Source organism: Lynx rufus, unplaced genomic scaffold (genome assembly GCF_022079265.1).
Source record: "Lynx rufus isolate CCGP_SWC_20201006 ecotype Redwood Valley unplaced genomic scaffold, mLynRuf1.p SCAF_13, whole genome shotgun sequence".
Classification (NCBI taxonomy): Eukaryota; Metazoa; Chordata; class Mammalia; order Carnivora; family Felidae; genus Lynx; species Lynx rufus.
In genome coordinates this window covers 42,932,976-42,951,607 of record NW_025814827.1, presented here as the reverse complement: position 1 = coordinate 42,951,607, position 18,632 = coordinate 42,932,976, and the positions used below count along the sequence as shown (strand labels likewise).

Below are 18,632 nucleotides of genomic sequence, written 5' to 3'. Positions count from 1 at the left end.
ATAGAAATGCAACCAATTTCTGTACATTGATTTTATATCCTGAAACTTTGCTGAATGTATCAGTTCTAGCAGCTTTTTAGGGGAGTCTTTTTGGTTTTCCACAGAGTATCGCGTTGTCTGCAAAGAGTGAAAATTTGACCTCCTCCTGGCTGATTTGGATGGCTTTTATTTCTTTGCGTTGTCTGATTGCTGAGGCTAGGACTTCCAATTCTATGTTGAATAACAGTGGTGAGAGTGGACATCCTTGTCGTGTTACTGACCTTGGGGGGAAAGCTCTCAGTTTTTCCCCATTGAGGATGATATTAGCAGTGGGTCTTTAATATATGGCCTGTATGATCTTGAGGTATGATCCTTCTATCCCTACTTTCTTGAGGGTTTTTATCAAGAAAGGATGCTGTATTTTGTCAAATGCTTTCTCTGCATCTGTTGAGAGGATCATGTGATTCTTGTCCTTTCTTTTATTAATGTGATGTATCACATTGATTGGTTTGCAGATATTGAATCAGCCCTGTATCCCAGGAATAAATTCCACTTGATTGTGGTGAATAATTCTTTTAATGTATTGTTGGATCTGGTTTGCTAGTGCCTTATTGAGATTTTTGCATCCATGTTCATCAGGGAAATTGGTCTGTAATTCTCCTTTTTAGTGGAGTCTTTGTCTGATTTGGACTCAAGGTAATGCTAGCCTTGTAGAATGACTTTGGAAGTTTTCCTTCCATTTCTATTTTTTGGAATAGCTTTAAAAGAATAGGAGTTAATCCTTCTTTAAGTGTTTGGTACAATTCCCCTGGAAAGCCATCTGGCCCTGGACTCTTGTTTGTTAGGAGATTTTTGATCGGTGATTCAATTTCTTTACTAGTTATGGGTTTGTTCCAAATTCTGTTTCTTCCTGTTTTAGTTTTGGTAGTTTATATGTTTCTAGGAATTTGTCCATTTCTACCAGATTGCCCAATTTGTTAGCATATAATTGTTCATAATATTCTCTCATTATTTGTATTTCTGTGGTGTTGGTTGTGATCTCTCCTCTTTCATTCATCATTTTATTTATTTGGGTCCTTTCCATTTTCTTTTTGATCATTCTGGCTAGGGGTTTATCAATTTTGTTAATTCTTTCAAAGAATCAGCTCCTGGTTTCATTGATCTGCTCTGCTGTTTGTTTGTTTGTTTTTGCTTATTTGTTTTTTGTTTTTATTTCAATAGCATTGGTTTCTGTTCTAATCTTTATTATTTCCCTTATTTGCTAGTTTGGGGCCTTATTTGCTGTTCTTTTTCCAGCTCTTCTAGGTGTAAGGTTAGGTTGTATATTTGTGACCTTTCTTCTTTCTTTAGGAAGGTCTGGATTGCTACATACTCCTCTCTTATGACTGCTTTGCTGCATCCCAAAGGTTTTTGGTTGTTGTGTTTTTCTTTTTTTTTTCCCTAAGTTTTTTTAATTTATTTTTTAATTTACATCCAAGTTAGTTAGCATATATTGCAACAATGATTTCAGGAGTAGATTCCTTAATGCCCCTTACCCATTTCGCCTATCACCCCTCCCACAACCTCTCCAGTAACTCTCTGTTCTGCATATTTAAAAGTCTCTTATGTTTTGTCCCCCTCCCAGTTTCTATATTATTTTTGCTTCCCTTTCCTTATGTTCATCTGTTTTATATTTTAAAGTCCTCATATGAGTGAAGTCATGATATTTGTCTTTCTCTGAATAATTTTGCTTAGCATAACACCCTCTGGTTCCATCCACGTAGTTGCAAGATTTCATTCTTTTTGATTGCCGAGTAATACTCCATTATATATGTATACCACATCTTCTTTACCCATTCATCCATTGATGGATATTTGGGCTCTTTCCATACTTTGGCTATTGTTGATAGTGCTGCTATAAACACTGGGGTGCATGTGCGCCTCTGAAACAGCATACCTGTATCCTTAGATATATATTTAGTAGTGCAATTGCTCGGTTGTAGGGTAGTTGTATTTTTAATTTTTTGAAGAACCTCCATACTGTTTTCTAGAGTGGCTGCACCAGTCTGCATTCAGTGCAAAAGGGTTCCTCTTTCTCCACATCCTTGCCAACATCTGTTGTTGCCTGAGTTCTTAATGTTAGCCATTCTGACAGGTGTGAAATGGTATCTCATTGTGGTTTTGATTTGTATTTCCCTGATGATGAGCGATGTTGAGCATTTTTTCACGTGTCAGTTGGCCATCTGGATGTCTTCCTTGGAGAAGTGTATATTCATGTCTTTTGCCCACTTCTTCACTGGATTATTTTTTGGGTGTTGAGTTTGATAAGTTCTTTATAGATTTTGGATACTAACCCTTCATCTGGTATGTTGTTTGCAAATATCTTCTCCCATTCTGTCAGTTGCCTCTTAGTTTTGATCGTGTTTTTATTTTCATTGGTTTCCATGTACTTTTTAATTTCCTCTTTAATTTCTTGGTTCACCCATTCATTCTTTAGTAAGATGTTCTTTAATCTCCAAGTATTCATGGTCTTTCCAAACTTTTCTTGTGGTTGGTTTCTCGAGTCATAGCGTTGTGGTCTGAAAATATGCAAGGTATGATCTTGATCTTTTTGTACCTGTCGAAGACTGATTTGTGACCCAGTATCTGATCTGTTCTGAAGAATGTTCCATGTACACTCAAGAAGAATGTGTATTCTGCTGCTTTAGGATGAAATGTTCTGAATATATCTGTTAAGTCCATCTGGTCCAGTGTGTCATTCAGAACTATTGTTTCCTTGTAGATATCTGCTTGGATGATCTGTCCATCTGTCCCCTACTGTTACGGTATTATTATCAATGAGTTTCTTTATGTTTGTGGTTAATTGATTTATATATTTGGGTTCTTCCACGTTGGGAGCATATATATTTATAATTGTTAGATCTTCTTGGGGGATAGACCCCTTAATTACAATATAATGCCCTTATTCATCTCTTGTCATAGTCTTTATTTTAAAATCTAGTTTGTCTAAGTATGGCTACTTCAGCTTTCTTTTGACCACCAATAGCATGATAGATGGTTCTCCATCCCCTTACTTTCAATCTGCTGGTGTCTTTGTGTCTAAAATGAATCTCTTGTAAGCAACATATAGATGGGTCTTGTTTTCTTATCCATTCTGATATCCTATATCTTTTGATTGAAGTGTTTAGTCTATTGACATTTAGAGTGAGTACTCATCCTTAGTCTTTGTTGGTTTTGGTCTTTTTTGTTTTGTTTTGTCTTCTCCACTCAAAGGGTTCCCCTTAAAATTTCTTGCAGGGATGGTTAATTTTCATTTGTCTGGAAAATGCTTTATCTCTCCTTCTATTTTGAATGGCAGCCTTGCTGGATAAAGAATTCTTGGCTGCATATTTTTCTGATTCAGCACATTGAAAATATCCTGCCACTCCTTTCTGGCCTGCCAAGTTTCTGTGGATAGGTCTGCTGCAAACCTGATCGTCTTCCCTTATAGGTTAAGGACTTTTTACCCTTGTTGCTTTCATAATTCTTTCATCATCTGTGTATTTTGTGAATTTGACTACAGTATGCCTTGTTGATGGTTGGTTTTCATTGAATCTACTGAGAGTTCTCTGTGCTTCTTGGATTTTGATGTCTGTGCCCTTCCCCAGATTAGGAAAGTTTTCTGCTGTAATTTGCTCACATAAACCTTCTGCCCCTTTTTCTCTCTCTTCATCTTCTGGGACTCCTATGATTCCAATTTTATTCCTTTTTATAAGTCACTGAGTTCTCTAAGTCTTACATTATGATGTTTTGCCTTTGTTTCCCTCCTTTTTTCTGCTTTATTATTAGCACTTACCACCTTCTAATCTAATAGTTTTATTTACGTTTGTTGTTTGACTCCTCCTGTTAGAATACAAATTCCCTGAGCGGAATGGATTTTTATCTTGTTTGATTCATTGCCATGTCATCTCCCAGTACTTAGAATAGGGTGGACACTCAGCATTTGCTGAATGAATGAATAAATTGATGCAGAGGTAAACCAAAGAGATAATCAAAGACTATAAATGTAAGACTTGGGCCAAAAGATAAAAAGAATTGGGATTATATGCGCTTAGGAAAAGAATACGTTTTCAGTTACTTACTAAGTAGAAAGTGCTGATAAAGACATTTTCATGGACAAAGACCCATAGAGGGTTGAAATATGGACATTTAAAATCAGAAATTCGAGAGCGGAAAATAGAGTGCGACACAAGTAGAAAGATAAATTCCTCTCCTTGAATATATTTGAGTACAGGAATGATCTGTGCCCTCTAGGCTTGGGGAGTTAATTTTATAAATAGGCATCAAGTATGTTATACAGTAGCCTTGGGTATTTATTTATAAGTTTTTATTACTATTATAGGATGGAGTGGATCCTAGAGGGAAGACATTTAGCACTGTAGACCCAGCTGGTACTGCTTATTAGGAGACTTCTTTCCTTAGGGAGCTTTGGGATCTTGGCTGAGGCTTCCCAAGATAGCCTCACAGTTTATAGAACCAAGAGACTAAAATCATGGCTGCTTGGGTCCTAACTTTTGAAGTCCTCTTCCTAGCTCAGTCTCTCCTGAGTCTCTTATTGACAGTATACAAGATCATTGTGTCCTGCTGATTTCCACAGATGAAGGCAGTGGGGGGTTGTCAGGCCACTGGAAAGCATCCAATCAAGTCATGTATAGGGCCCCAAGGCAGGTGACTGAGGGATCAAAGGTAGGCTCCTGTTAACAAAAGGCAGTGTGAGGAAGGGAACCTGTTCCTCAGTTTACCTAATCATCAAATCAGCCCTACCCTTGGGGCCTTTGCTCTGTGGTTTGGAATTTCCCCAGACTCACATGTCTATGAGGGCAGCATCCTGGGAATATTGCCACAGGACTTCACGAAGATATGTGCCACTCTGACTACATGATTAGGAAGAATGAGCAGAGGACAGGAGAGCACCATGGTCAGTTCCTACTCTGAGACTATTTCCCCATTTGCTGGCCCTGTTCCTATATACCTGCTTTTTATTTGCCTGTAAGTCCTGCTCAGAGGTGTAGCCTGAAGGAACAGGAGTGTTGAGAAAAGTACATTTCAGGTTCCCCCTTTGGTGGTAGCTGTTGTAGCTGGTATAAGGCTACTAAGTCTTCAAAAGCCTTTTAGCTGTAGAAAAAAGAATTCCAGTTTCAGCAAGGAATAGAGATCAGCTCTTCCCCACCTGCTGGGGGATTTTAGAGAGAAACCAAGAGTATTAGACTTTTCCATCTCAGAGCACAAGGGAAGCTGGTAACTGTGATTCCTGTGGCATCTGCTCTGCCATGGAGCATCCTTCCTCAGGGAGGCTTACTCCATCTACCTTGCTAGAATTCTGTTTCCTTCCTTTTCCTCACGGCCCCTCCTAGATTTTGGGAAGCTGGTTTCCTTTTATGGCTAGAGCAGGGATTGAAATCTCAGAAGCCTTTAAGAACCAGTCATTATATAGTATCAAAGAATAAAGTGGACCAGGTGGGAACTGTGGCAAACTGAAGAATCAGTGCCCTATCCCATGGGAGAGCAGCAACTCAGCTCCAGCAGAATGTGTCATGTGGGATGGAGGCCCCAAATTCCCAGATGCATGTTAAATATTGGCAATTAATTTTAAAAATTATAAACGCTGTACCATCTGAACTCACGCAGGTAAGATCCATTCCGGAGGACACCAGTGTTCACTCTCACCAGAAGTTCTTGACATGGTCCTACACGTTGGTCAAGTTCACTGAATAGGATAGTGCCATGTGATAGATGCTCACCTGGACTGAAAAGCTCCAGTTCACATCTGCTGCGGAAGGGGTGGTGCAGAATGATTAGAGGTGGGGCCTCATTTCTCAGGTAGGAAAGGAAATGAGTTACTGTTGGTAGTTCTGGGCTTCTTATGGGCGTCAACCTCGTGCCATATCACACTCCCTCACTCCCTTACCCACCTGCCCACTTATTCACCAGGTTTCTTGTAGAATATAAAGAGCAGTAGCCAAAGGATAAGCAACATAGCAGTGACTGCTGCCCACCAGGTGAGAAGGAATGTGATAGGCAGAGCAGAAAGCCCAGGAGGGTGAGCCAGGGGCTGTACTTGTGAAAAGAAGAGCACTAGACTGCAGGGGAGAGTAAATGCAGCCAATCCTTTGTCCTAGCCTCAGTACCACCCACTCTTGCACCCCAAGGATGCTCCTCTCTCTCAGGTCCTCCCAACCCTGTTAATATAACCGCATACTAATACGTGCCCATACTAACCAGGCACCCAGTTAAGGGAGGCATGAAAACTACCAAAGTTGACAAGGGGATAGGAGCAAAGGAAAAAGTTGGAGATGATAGGGTGGTGTTCACATCAGCTTTGGAAGAGATGCAAGGTCAGGAGGTTGGTCTCCAAATGAGTCATGGGATTGAGGTCTAGAGAGACAAGGACATCATCATATTCTGGCTTCCTTCCCCCATGCTCCCTATTCCCTACTCCCCCCTCCAACCTCCATGCATACCATCACCAAGTTAACAGACTTCCACTTTCAGGACTAGAGATCTAGAAAAGAGGCTTTAGGGTCAAGCCCTAAAAGTCAGAGGTAGGGCAGTGAGGGCCATGAGGGGAAAGGTGATTAATGAAGCCCTGTGTGAGGGTGGAGAAGAAGTACTCACCAGTAAGGATGAAAGCTATCGCAGTACAGAACGTGAGCAGATAGCCTCACGTAGGTTCATGGTTCCTGCCATAGCTTTTCCTAAAAAAGCCAACTACTGGGTACAGTTTATTCTGGCACAACCACTATAAGAAGGCATGGTGGTCACTGGGGGATGGTTCCAGGAAGAGGGGGAATGATAGCCTCTACTCCTATAGGGAGGCAGGAGCAAGTGAGGAGCACAGAGGAAAGAGTTGAGGGAGCTTACAGGTCTTAACATGAAGAAAGGATGAGAGTAGAGTGTGGTGAGATTCCTGGTAATGTGGGGAGGGAAAACAGGAGGCAGATGGAAGATTGATACCCTCCCTAAACTTTGCCTTGATATACAGGCAGACTTTGAATTTTGCTATGTGAGCTTGGATTGTCTCCTAAACACCAACCAACCACAGTCCTCTCCACCTCCCTAAATCATCATCTAACTCCTGGTTGCTGAGACGGAGCCCTCTTGTACTCCTCCTCAAAAATATACTCTTAGGATGGCCCTAGACTCTATTGCATTTTCTCCTTTTCCCTCAAGCCTCTTGGTAAGATACCAACTAACCTAGAAGACTTTGGGGGTTGAAACAAAACAGGAAAGGGCAGAGGACAGAATGGCACCGAAGATTCCAATAGACTTCAGGGGGATAAAGGCAGACACCATGCTTATGGCTTGAGGAGAAGAGCAGGCAGAGGCAGAAATCAATGCATTTCAGAAGCAATGCATTCCACTCATATTTTCACCTACCTTTCCTAGAGGTTGCTGGGCATATTAAGTTTTATCCTATTCTTTGAAGGTTTTACCCCACCCACATGAATCATTATTGGTTTTTGAGCATCTCCTCTATGCCAGACAATGGGCTAGGTAAAGTTTATCTCACTGATCTTGCCCCTCTGTTCACTCACCTAGTAGTGATTAGGGAGCCCATACAGGCAAGACCCTTGCCCTTGACAACTGCAGAAATCCTAGCTATATTGACACTCTGGCCCCAGGCAGCTCCCATTCCGCACACCCATGCCAGTCCTATTTCCTAGAGCATCTCCAGTCATACAGGAGCCTGGAAATGAGATTGGGAACACACATTCTTTGTGGGGAGAGAACCCCATCCCAAAGCAGTAGGACTATCTAGGTACCACCAGTGCCAAAGAGGGGAATGGAAGTTTGTGTGTAAGTTGGGGGAGGGGGGGTGGAAATACCAAATTTGATAACCAAAGAACATCATACAATTTGTCAGTGAAATGAGGGATGGGGAGAAATGGTGAAGGAAGGTGAGATGTGAGATTACCTATGTGTAATCTACTCTTGATGTGATTGGTGAAGCCTCTTACCATTTCATTACCTATGCCCTAGGCCCTCAGGCAGAAACCAGGGCTCTAGGTCATTCTGCACAGAAGGCTGGAGTAGAGGGCCTTGCCAATTGTGGCAGAAATGCACAGGTAGGAAAGTATGTCCACAGGAAGGCAAGGATAGCTGTAGCAGGGTCCCGGAAACAGAAGTTGAACCATTAGTGGCAAGACAAGGTGGGGAGATAACAAGTGTGCTCCGTGCCTGAACATGGTTCTCACCTTGAGGTCTCCAGAGATCCTGGTCTCTGTGAGTACCCCAGTGGCTGAGGAGAAGATGGAAAACATGCCAAAGCAACTACCCTCTGGACCTCACCGCCAGGGGACCATATTTTCAAAGAAAATACTATTTATGTAAAAGAACAGAGAAAAATTAAGTTTTTGAGGGGCACCTCCTAGCTTGCCTTCATTCAGCCAAGATCGTTACCCCTTTACCCAGTTTAGTGTCAGTGACTTAGGTTAGGCTGGGACAAATAAGGCAAGATTGTAAACTGGCCAGCCCAGGGACTTATAGGTTTCTGAGTGTGATGGTCAACTTGCAAATGTCATACAGAATGTATGTCTTTTCTGAGGAGGCTTGGGCTAATGATGTACCCTGCTCCAAGGGGAGGTGACATTCAGAGGCATGCCTTCCCTTCCCCTTAATACATTTCTCAGCCAGCTTCCCATTGAGTTCACCTAAAGAAACAGGTGGCTTGTAGGCTGGGGTTTCTGGGGAGGAATGGGAGGTTTGTGGCAGATGGTTGATAAAAGAGAGGATCAGGAAGACCATTAAGATCATTTGGGCTGGGAATACTATGGGAGAGAGGAGGAGGAGAAGTATAAATGTAAGGGGAGGAATAACTCCTCCTCCTCCTCACTCTCCTTTCCCATCCTCCAGTTCCCTTTCCCATGAGCCTCTTCCCATAACAGAGTCTAGCTAAAAGGGTAAATGGGTGTCCTTTTCCTTCTTGCCGCAAACTACAAAGTGTCCCTTCCCTTGCCAGAGGGATGGCTCTCAAGATTGTAACTATCTGGGAGCAGGAAATGGCATTTCTCCTCTGGTAGTCTTGTCTAGTGCTTGTCCCAACAGATCTCTAGAATACGTCCTTGTTTTTCCCTTAAAGAGTTGGTGTATGGAGTCTGTTCCAGCAAATTTGTCCAGTTTCAGGTTGGGTCCCTGAGAATCTGCTCTGCCAGCAGGAGCGTGTGTGCACACACATGCGCGTGTGCGTATACACACACACACACACACACACACACACACACTTCCACATCTCCCCACGCTGGCCTCTTCCAGATATGTCCAGCTCTCTCCCCCATCCCCAAAGTTCTTACCCCTACCTTGACTCCCTGCCCCCTGCCTTAGACATCCATTCCACACTAGCCATTGCCAGGCATAGAGGGACGGTCATGGTCACCATGCCCACCAAACAACTCATTTTCTGGATCCACCTTAGGCAGCTGCACCCATGCTCCTGGAAGGGCAGAACATAGAGGTAGTGGGTCAGAGAGACTTTATTGACTGATTTGATGCTTCCATCTGATTTAAAAAAAAAAAACATTATTAACATTTATTCATTTTACAGAGAGCTTGAGCAAGGGGAGGGCAGAGAGAGAGGGAGACACAGAATCTGAAGCAGGCTCCAGGCTCTGAGCTATCAGCACAGAGCCAATACCGGGCGGAAACTCAGGAGTGTGAGCTCATGACCTGAGCCGAAGTGGGACACTCAACCCACTGAACCACCCAGGCTCCCCCATCTGATTCATTTTTTTTTTTTAATATATGAAATTTATTGTCAAATTGGTTTCCATACAACACCCAGTGCTCATCCCAAAAGATGCCCTCTTCAATACCCATCACCCACACTCCCCTCCCTCCCACCCCCGCATCAGCCCTCAGTAAAATGACTTGCCCAGGCTGGAGTCACAAAAAGTGCAGGCTGGTGGTGAGCCAACTTGGGAAAAGGGCATATCAAGGGAGGGGATGGGCATTGTCCTGAGCAGGTTTGAAAGGACTTCTGTGAAGCCCACCGTGTGCACAGCCATGACTAAGGCATTGGCGAAAGTGAAGATGATCCTGATGGAAACGCCAAGCTTTGGACTCAGGCTGCGCGAAATAAGGAAGTGCGTGCCACCTGAGGGGAGAGGAAAGAGGAGCCGGTCAAGTCTCACCCCTCCCTCACGTGAACACCACCCTCTCACAGAGTCCTAAGGAATAATCGTTTGCTCCCCGGTTAAGTCAGCTTGTCGGGCCAATCTATCCAGAGTGGACCAATCTTTTTATAGGCCAGAGAATCCACCCCCAGCAGCCCCCTGGGCCTGTCCCACCTTACCAGGAGAGGGGAGGGAAGTGGCATCGCTGTCCCATTCCCTTTCTTCCCCCACGAGGATACCTAGAAATGCAGCGAAAAATGCCCGGATTTGGGGCGGGGTGTGTCTCAGGATAGGAAAGAGGTGTTATCCTGGGCAGAGGGAGTGGCTGTTGGTGTCCTACCTAAGTGAGAGTGCTTACTCGCCCCCCACCCCCGCCCCCGCCCCGGCCCATCCAGTCCAGGATTTTGGTCCCCGCAGCCTCGGTCACCCCACTTTCCACTGATCCGTCCTCATCCCAGAGATCTACGTGAGGGTTAGACTCCTCCAGAATTCCTGAACACACAGGGTTGGGCCTTTCTAGCTCACCACCGACCCCACCTGGGGACAGGGAGGAAATTCCGAACCGGGGGTGGATTACCGAGCCGGGGGTGGATTACCTACGGTACGTAGCCCTGATCCCTTCCCCTTCCCGCTCGCCCTCGGTGGACTCAGCTGCGTTATGTGTGCATTTCATGTAGGTATTGTTCGCTCCAGGGTCGGTAGCTTTATCGTGCACAGAAAAACCAACAGTCAAAGCCTAGAACTGACTCCAAACACACCCTTCCCTCTTCTGGCCCTACGTTCCGGAGGGTCTGCGCAGTCCAGACTCTCTTCTCCCTCCCCCCCGCTCCCCCAGACCCGTCTTGTGAACGCAGCCTTTCCGGCCTGGCGCACTCCACCCGATCCCTACATCCTCCCTGGCTTCTGAATTTGCCTCGCTCAGCACAAGGACGTGACCTACAGGTGGAAGGGGGGAGGAGGTCATCTCGGGACGGAGCCCGGGGGATTGGGTGTCAGAGTCTGGGCTCCCGGAGCCCAGCCCCCTAGCCGGTCAGCGCCGGCTATAATTAGTCGGGTGGGGCCGCTGACCCGATTGAGGGGCAAGTTTCCTCTGTCACAGGGGCCAAAGCGAAGCGGAGAAGGTTCAAGGGAGAGCCAGGAGGAGCGCTGGTGTCTAGGGAGGGTGACTATCCGGGTGGGACGGGGGCAGGCCGGGTGGCATACGGTCCCGGGTACTGGATCGGTACACATGCTTCTGGCACGCTTCGGTGCTCTTCGTGAACCCCAGTGTTGGGCAGTATAGCCTAGCTGCTCGAGCCTTGGGAAGGGGGTGGGGAGTGGGCTTTGAAGTAGGGAGAGGGACTGCCATGTCGCCGGGCTGGAGATAGGGGTTCCTCCGGCCTCTGTGGGTCCAGCTCTGAACCCCCCACCCCTTCCCTCTGTTCACCTGTAGCAAAACAGCGAACCTGGACGATGAGCGTCTCGGACTCCTCACATCGTCCTTCGGACCCTGGGAGCGTCTCTGCTTCCGCCCAGAAGGATCGCCTTGACCTACCTTTGCCCGACCGGAGAACCCCCTCCTGGCCACCTTCCCCAGATGAGGATCCCAGTTTGCCCCCCTTTCCTTTGGAAGAGCCTGTCCCCAGGCCCATGGCCCCAGGGAGCCTTCCCTCTCCAGTCTTGTCCCTTGAGGAAGAAGAGGAGGAAGACGACCAAGACGAACAAGACGCGGCAGAGCCCGAGGAGCTGCGCAGCGAGGAGCATCCCAGCCAGTTTTTCGCGGAGGCACAGCGGCTGCGGGAGCAGAGGTTGTTGTTGGACGAAGAGGTGTCAGTTGAGGGGCGAGTATATGGGGTGCATCGGGTAATCTTGGCTGCAATTAGCAGCCTCTTCCGTGACAGGCTGCTGGGTGGCAGAGGTCCACGACCCCCCCTCAGCCTGGACGTGGCCGCCGGGGCCTGGGAGGCCGTACTGACATTTGCCTATGAGGGGTTGCTGGGCCCTGCACGGCCGGGAGATGTGCTGGTCGTGGCAGAGGCCCTGGGAGCGCCCCGGGTGAAGGCCGTGGCCCAGTGGAGATGCAAAGGGGCTGGAAGCGCCAGGGAAGATGAAAAGCAGCCCAGCCAGGCAGAGGAGCTGAGGGAGAACCTGCGGAGCATCGAGCTCCTATACCAAGAGGGCATCGGGTGTGACCTGGAGCTGGAGGCAGGCGGCTGCAGGCTGCGGGGTGAGGGCCTTTTGGCATTACATTACTGCAGGTTCATTTATGTGTGTGCAAGCTGCAGGTGGTTTGATCCCTTCCATTGTGGTTTTGATCCCAGCTGCAGTCAGAATTTCCTTGGGGTTGGCCTTTGGTGCCTTTCCTGACCCACTGAGAGCAAGGCATGAGCAGTTGAGTTGTTTACCCAGGAGCACCAGGCAGACTTAAGCTGACCCTTCAACCTGTGGCTTTCCCTGTGGCCAGTACCAAAGAATTTCCAGCCAGTTGGCTGGTGTCATGAGTACAGTCTAAGCCAGGGGAACAAGTAGAAAGTGATTGACTTAAACAGGAATTAACCAAAGGCCCTTCTTGGCATCTTCTATTTAGGACACAGGAAAGCCAGATGAATATGGTGGAATAACTCACAGTGTGTCCTCTCACCTAAGTGTCCTTGACTCCATGGTAGATACGGGTTCTACAGCTAACGAGCAAGGTCTGGTTTTGTTTTGCCATAATCTTAAAGCTACCAGGACCTGGCACTTTGAAGTTAACTAGGCTCATCACTAGGAAAGCTAAGGAGGGTTGAATAAGTTGAGTGTTATTCAGATTCTGTCAGTACTGAGTGAAGTACTGGGGTTCAGGAATTTTTACACATGCCATGTCTTTGCATTCTCGCTGAAAACTAGTGAGGTGGATGCCACTATCCCTAGGTGTAAGGAAAGAACATTAAACTCAGAAATGTTAACTGGTGAGAACCAGGATATAAGCCCAGTCTGTTTTCACTAGGCCATGCATTGCCTCCTGTGCAACCAAACCAAAGACACAGGATCCGACAAATGGAGTTGGAATGCAGGCACATAAAAATGTTAAATTAAAAGGTATTGCTTTAGAGAGTATCTAGTTCAGCTTTTATACTTTATTGACAAAGAAATCAGACTTCAAGACATGTCCAAAGTCACATAGCTACTGCTCATTAGAATGACTGGAACCCACAGTGTTTCTGGGACCCCCAGATGAAAAAGCATCCTGTCTTAACTTGAACTGCATTAACAAAAATACCATAGACTGGGTGGCTTGACAACAGAAATTTATTTCTTTTTTAGAAAAATGTATTTATTTAAATTCAAGCTAGTTAACATACAGTGTAGTATTGGTTTCAGGAGTAGAACCCAGTGATGAAATTTATTTCTTACAGTTCTGAAGCCTGGAAGTCCAAGATCAGGGTTCTGGTATGGTCAGGTTATGATTAGGACTCTCTTCCTGGCTTGCAGAGGGCCGCCTTCTCACTGTATCCTCTTCACTTGGTGGAGGGAGAGATTATCTCAGTCATATCTCTTATATAGGGCAGTAATTCCATTCAGGAGGGTTCTACTCTCATACCTAATTACCTCCCAAAGGCTCCACCTGCAAATATCACCACACTGGGGAGTAGGGCTTCAACACAGGAAGGAGGGAGGAAGACATAAACATTCAATCCATAGCAGGTCTCTAAAGTGTTTGTTATTATTTCTGATAGTAGTAGATGGAGGGGGGATTTAAAATTTCATAGTTATAGGGCGCTTGGGTGGCTCAGTCGGTTAAGCATCCGACTTTGGCTCAAGTCATGATCTCGTGGTGAGTTCGAGCCCCACATCAAGCTCTGTGCTGACAGCTCCAAGCCTGGAGCCTGCTTCGGATTCTATGTCTCCCTCTCTCTCTGCCCCTCCCCTGCTCACACTCTGTCCGTCTCAAAAATAAATAAACAATAATAAATTATTTAAAAAATAGATAAAATAAAATTTCATAGTTATAAAATTCTCACTAGGGTTTCAAATTTAAACATACTTCTATCCTTGCTTTCATTTTCCTAAGAAACATTCCAACGTAATGGTGGAAACCTGTCTCTTAAAATTCTAGGGAATAATGATGAGGAGGAGGGAGAATGTAAGTAGTTGTGACCCTTTCACAGTGACTCTGAGCTATAGGTTGGTTGATTACATGGAAAATGAAATGGCTTACCTGCTTCAAGGAATGCAGGTTTTCTCAGGCAATATGTATCTGAAAACTGTCACTGATAGTTACTATTTGGGAAGCATGTAGGCACTACCTGCTGATTAAAATGACAATGGAGGAGCACCTGGATGACTCAGGGGGTTAAGCATCTGACTTCAGCTCAGGTCATGATCTTATGGTTTGTCAGTTCAAGCCCTACATTGGGCTTTCTGCTCTCAACACAAAACCTGCTTCAGATACTCTGTCTCCCTCTTTCTCTGCCCCTCCCCTGCTCTCTCTCAAAAATAAATAAACATTTAAGATTTTTTTTAAAAAGACTATGGAAAGCCACATTAACATCACATGTCCTTTGAGAGAGGCAAACGTGCCACAGTCGGTCAAAGCAGCCTCATGTTCATAGCTTCACTGGGTGTTTGGCCCTGGTACCTGCCTAAGAGGACTTCTGGCAGCATTTTCTCCCTTTTTTATTATGAAGCATTTCAAACACATAGCAAATTAAGAAAATATTTTTTAAGTTTATTTATTTTGAGAGAGCGAGAGAGAACACAAGCAGAGGAGTAGCAGAGAGAGAGAGAGAGAGAGAGGGAGAGAGAGAGAAAATCCCAAGCAGACTCTGCAATGCAAGGCTCAAACCCACAAACTGTGAGATCATGACCTGAGCTGAAATCAAGAGTCGGATGCTTCACTGACTGAGCCACCCAGGCGCCCCAAGAAAATATTAACATGAACACTCAAACATCCATATCTCAGTCTTAACAATTAACATTTTATGATATTTGTGTCATCTCTTTATTTTACTTATCACTGAAGTTTAAAGTAAATCTGTGACATTTCCCTTACAAATACTTGGGTACATGTCTCTTTAAAAGAGGACATATAACCACAATACCTTACTCATGTCTAACAAAATTAACAATAATTCCTTAGTATCACCTCGTCCAAGTTGAAATTTTCCCACTTGTCCAAAAAATGTCTTGTAGAGCTGGCTTATCCAACCCAGGAGTCAATCAAGGACTATGCTGTACTCAGATACATGTCTTTTAAGCTTCCTTTACTCTTGTACAGTCCTCTCCTTTTTTATGACTTGACTTACTGAAGAAATAAGATTAGTTATCTTATAGAATGCTCCATTTTCTAGATTTGTGTGTGTTTTCCATTATGGTTTTGTTTAGCTTGTTCCTTTAGCTTCTCAATTTCCTATAAATTTGAATTTAGATCTAAGGGTTCAATTAGATTTAGGTTCAACAGTTTAGTCAGAATACTCCATACCTGATGCCAAGTATCTCAAATTGCATTACATTAGAAAGCATTTATTTACATTTATATTTAATAGCATCCGGTAACAGAATAGTTTCAGTGGCGTGAGGGCCATGCAGGTAAGAAGGGTACCAATACACAAGTATGCTCACTGCAGCCTGACATCAGTGGCGTTGGGGGGTGAAGATCTGCTCAGGCAGCCATTACATGGAATAGAAAATAAATCACTTCCTCTCTTTCAGTTTCCTTCTGTTAAAAGGAGCAATCGAACTGGATGATTTTGAAGGTTTCCAGCTTAAAATGTCACGATTACCTGAAATGTACTGAGATGAAGATGGGGTGTGCAGAGAAAAGCTGCACATGGGAAATCTTAAGTGGGAGACGGCCGTTAGATTAGGTTAGGTCACAGAGATTCGTAAGTGTGGTACCATTTTTTTTTTAAGCAAAATTTTTAACATTTATTTATTTTTGAGAGACAGAGACAGCATGAGTAGGGGAGAGCCAGAGAGAGAGGGAGACCCAGAATCTGAAGCAGACTTCAAGCTCTGAGCTGTCAGCACAGAGCCTGATGCAGGGCTCGAACCCATGAACTGTGAGATCATGACCTGAGCCAAAGTGGGGCGCTTAACTGACTGAGCCACCCAAACACCCCGTGTGGTACCATTTTCTAAGTAAAATCCTGGCTGATGTCAGTGGCTCTTACAATTGTAAAGGAAAGAACTTTTTTGTGTGTGCATGATAGAGACCTATGTAATTTGCACCATTGGTCTTTGCAGTTTATTTTGTGCCCCCTTTTAGCAAAAGCTGTCTATAGCATCTACTCAATTTGATCAATCAAGACTCTTTTTCTAATTGACCTGGATCAAAAAACTAAAGCAATGTTTATCACAGTGTCTTCAGGCCACCAACATGAGAATCATGCAGGGTGCTTGAAAATGTTGAAATACAAATTCCTAGGGTCTCCATCCAGACCTACTGAATCAGAATCTCTGGGGGTGGGTCCCTGAAACCCGCAGTTTAACAAGCACCGCACGGTATTCTGATGCACATCATGGTTTAGCCTGTGGCCTTGGGTGGTTGGCCCAAAGTCGGGGACGTGAAGTCAGCAGGGTGCCTGGCAATCAGCAACACTCTGGATTCCCCTCTGCTTCTCCTTGCAGTGCACCGAGCAGCCCTGGCCTGTGGCAGCGAGTTCTTTGGTGCCATGCTCCTGAGCGGGATGAGGGAATCCCAGGGCACAGAGGTGTCTCTGCACACTATCTCTGCCCAGGACCTGCGACTCCTCGTCTCCTTCGCCTACTCCGGGGTTGTGCGGGCAAGGTGGCCAGGACTGCTGAGAGCTGCCCAGGCTGCTCTCCAGTACCAGAGCTCTTCCTGCCTTGCTCTGTGCCAGAGAGCCTTGGCTCGGGGCCTCAGCCCCGCACGTTGCCTGGCCCTGTTCCCCATAGCAGAAGCCCCGGGCTTAGAGAGGCTCTGGAGCAAAGCCCATCACTACCTCCTCACCCACCTGCCTGCTGTGGCTTTGTGCCCCACTTTCCCTTCTCTACCGGCTGCCTGCCTGGCTGAGCTCCTGGATAGCGACGAACTACACGTGCAAGAGGAGTTCGAGGCCTTCATGGCTGCGTGGCGTTGGTTAGCTGCCAACCCTGAGACCCAGGAGTCAGAGGCCAAGGCCCTGCTTCGATGTGTTCGCTTCGGCCGCATGTCCACCAGAGAGCTGCGGAGGGTGCGGGCCGCGGGGCTGCCTCCACCCCTGACCGCGGACTTGCTGCATCAGCTTCTGGTAGAGGCTGCCGTTCCAGGTCAAGAGCGGCGCAGGGAGCCTGACCAGGCACTGGTAGTGATTGGCGGGGACGGGCTCAGAGCAGACATGGCCATAAGACAGCCGTCGCGAGGAGTGTGGTGGGCGCGCGCCTTCTGCTGCGGCACGGGACTGGTGCGAACCGTGGAGTGGGGGCGGCTGCCTGCCCTGCCTGCCCCGGGGCGCTTCCGGCACGGGGCTGCGAGCCTCGCAGGAAGTGAGCTCTACGTGTGTGGGGGACAGGATTTCTACAGCCACTCCAACACCCTGGCTTCGACTCTCAGGTAGGGGCCCCACGGAATAGCAGGCCCCGAGGTGGGCAGCTGAGGGGGAATTGTTGGCCCAGCCAGCCATGGGGGCCCGGGGTCACTCTTCTTTGGTCCCGCTGTGTCCAGGTGGGGCCCCAGTCAAGAGGACTGGGAGGAGATGGCGCCTTTGTGCCAGGCTCGGAGCTTTTTTCCCCTGGTGGCGCTGGACGGACTACTTTATGCCCTGGGCGGCCGAAACGGTGGCGTCGCCCTCAACTCTGTGGAGACCTATCACCCCGAGCTGAATGTCTGGAGGTGAGCAGGGAAGGGGCTGTTTCTAGACATCAGGGATAGCCTAGAGGACTCGGAGGAGGAGAGTTGAAGAGGATTTTTGCCTGATCGTGTGCCCTGTTCTCCCTTAGGCCGGCACCTGCTCTTCCAGCACCACGCTTTGCCCACGCAGCTGCGGTTCTGGAGGGCCGATTGTACGTGAGCGGTGGCTGCAGCGGGGCTGGCCAATACCTGGCCTCATTGCTGCACTATGACCCCAAACTCGAGAAGCCAGGGGTGCTTCTGAGCGCTATGGGGGTACCTCGGGCTGGCCACGTCATGGCCGCTCTGGGTGGACGGTTGTATGTCGCGGGTGGGCTAGGTGAGACTGGGGACCTGCTGAGCTTCGAGGCCTATGAACCAAGGACTGATAGCTGGACTCACCTGGCACCCTTGCCCTCCCCCCATGTGGGGGCCGCAGGGGCTGCGCTGCAGGGAGAGCTTCTGGTGCTGGGGGGCTACAGCCACCGTACTTACGCCCTCTCCCACCTTATCCATGCTTATTCTCCCGGCCTGGGCCGATGGCTCTGCCTGGGAACTCTGCCAAGGCCTCGGGCTGAGATGCCTGCCTGCATCCTGACCCTGCCCACTGTGCAGCACGTAGCTTTGGTTCCCACACGGCACCAAACCAAACCTGCCGGGTGAGTGGGGAGCAGCGGTGCATGGAGGGAGGAAGGGATGAGAAACGTCATGAGAGAAGGACAGAGATTATGGGGGGA

The 18,632-nt window shown here is 46.9% G+C and overlaps 1 protein-coding gene across 1 annotated transcript; it reads left to right on the top strand.

Moving 5' to 3' along the window:
* The first annotated feature begins 11,558 nt into the window (after positions 1-11,558).
* Positions 11,559-18,558, top strand: KLHL33 (kelch like family member 33). Its single transcript, XM_047074735.1, has 4 exons — positions 11,559-12,312; positions 16,695-17,619; positions 17,731-17,898; positions 18,006-18,558. The coding sequence occupies exons 1-4, from the start codon at positions 11,559-11,561 to the stop codon at positions 18,556-18,558; spliced, it is 2,400 nt and encodes a 799-aa protein (XP_046930691.1).
* The last annotated feature ends 74 nt before the right edge of the window (positions 18,559-18,632 follow it).

Bases quoted from the DNA above. Each gene is read 5' to 3' on its own strand.
- KLHL33 (XM_047074735.1), top strand. From the start codon at position 11,559: ATGAGCGTCTCGGACTCCTCACATCGTCCTTCGGACCCTGGGAGCGTC. The intron at 12,313-16,694 runs GTGAGGGCCTTT...TTCTCCTTGCAG, and splicing joins AGGCGGCTGCAGGCTGCGGG to TGCACCGAGCAGCCCTGGCC. The intron at 17,899-18,005 runs GTGAGCAGGGAA...GTTCTCCCTTAG, and splicing joins CCCGAGCTGAATGTCTGGAG to GCCGGCACCTGCTCTTCCAG.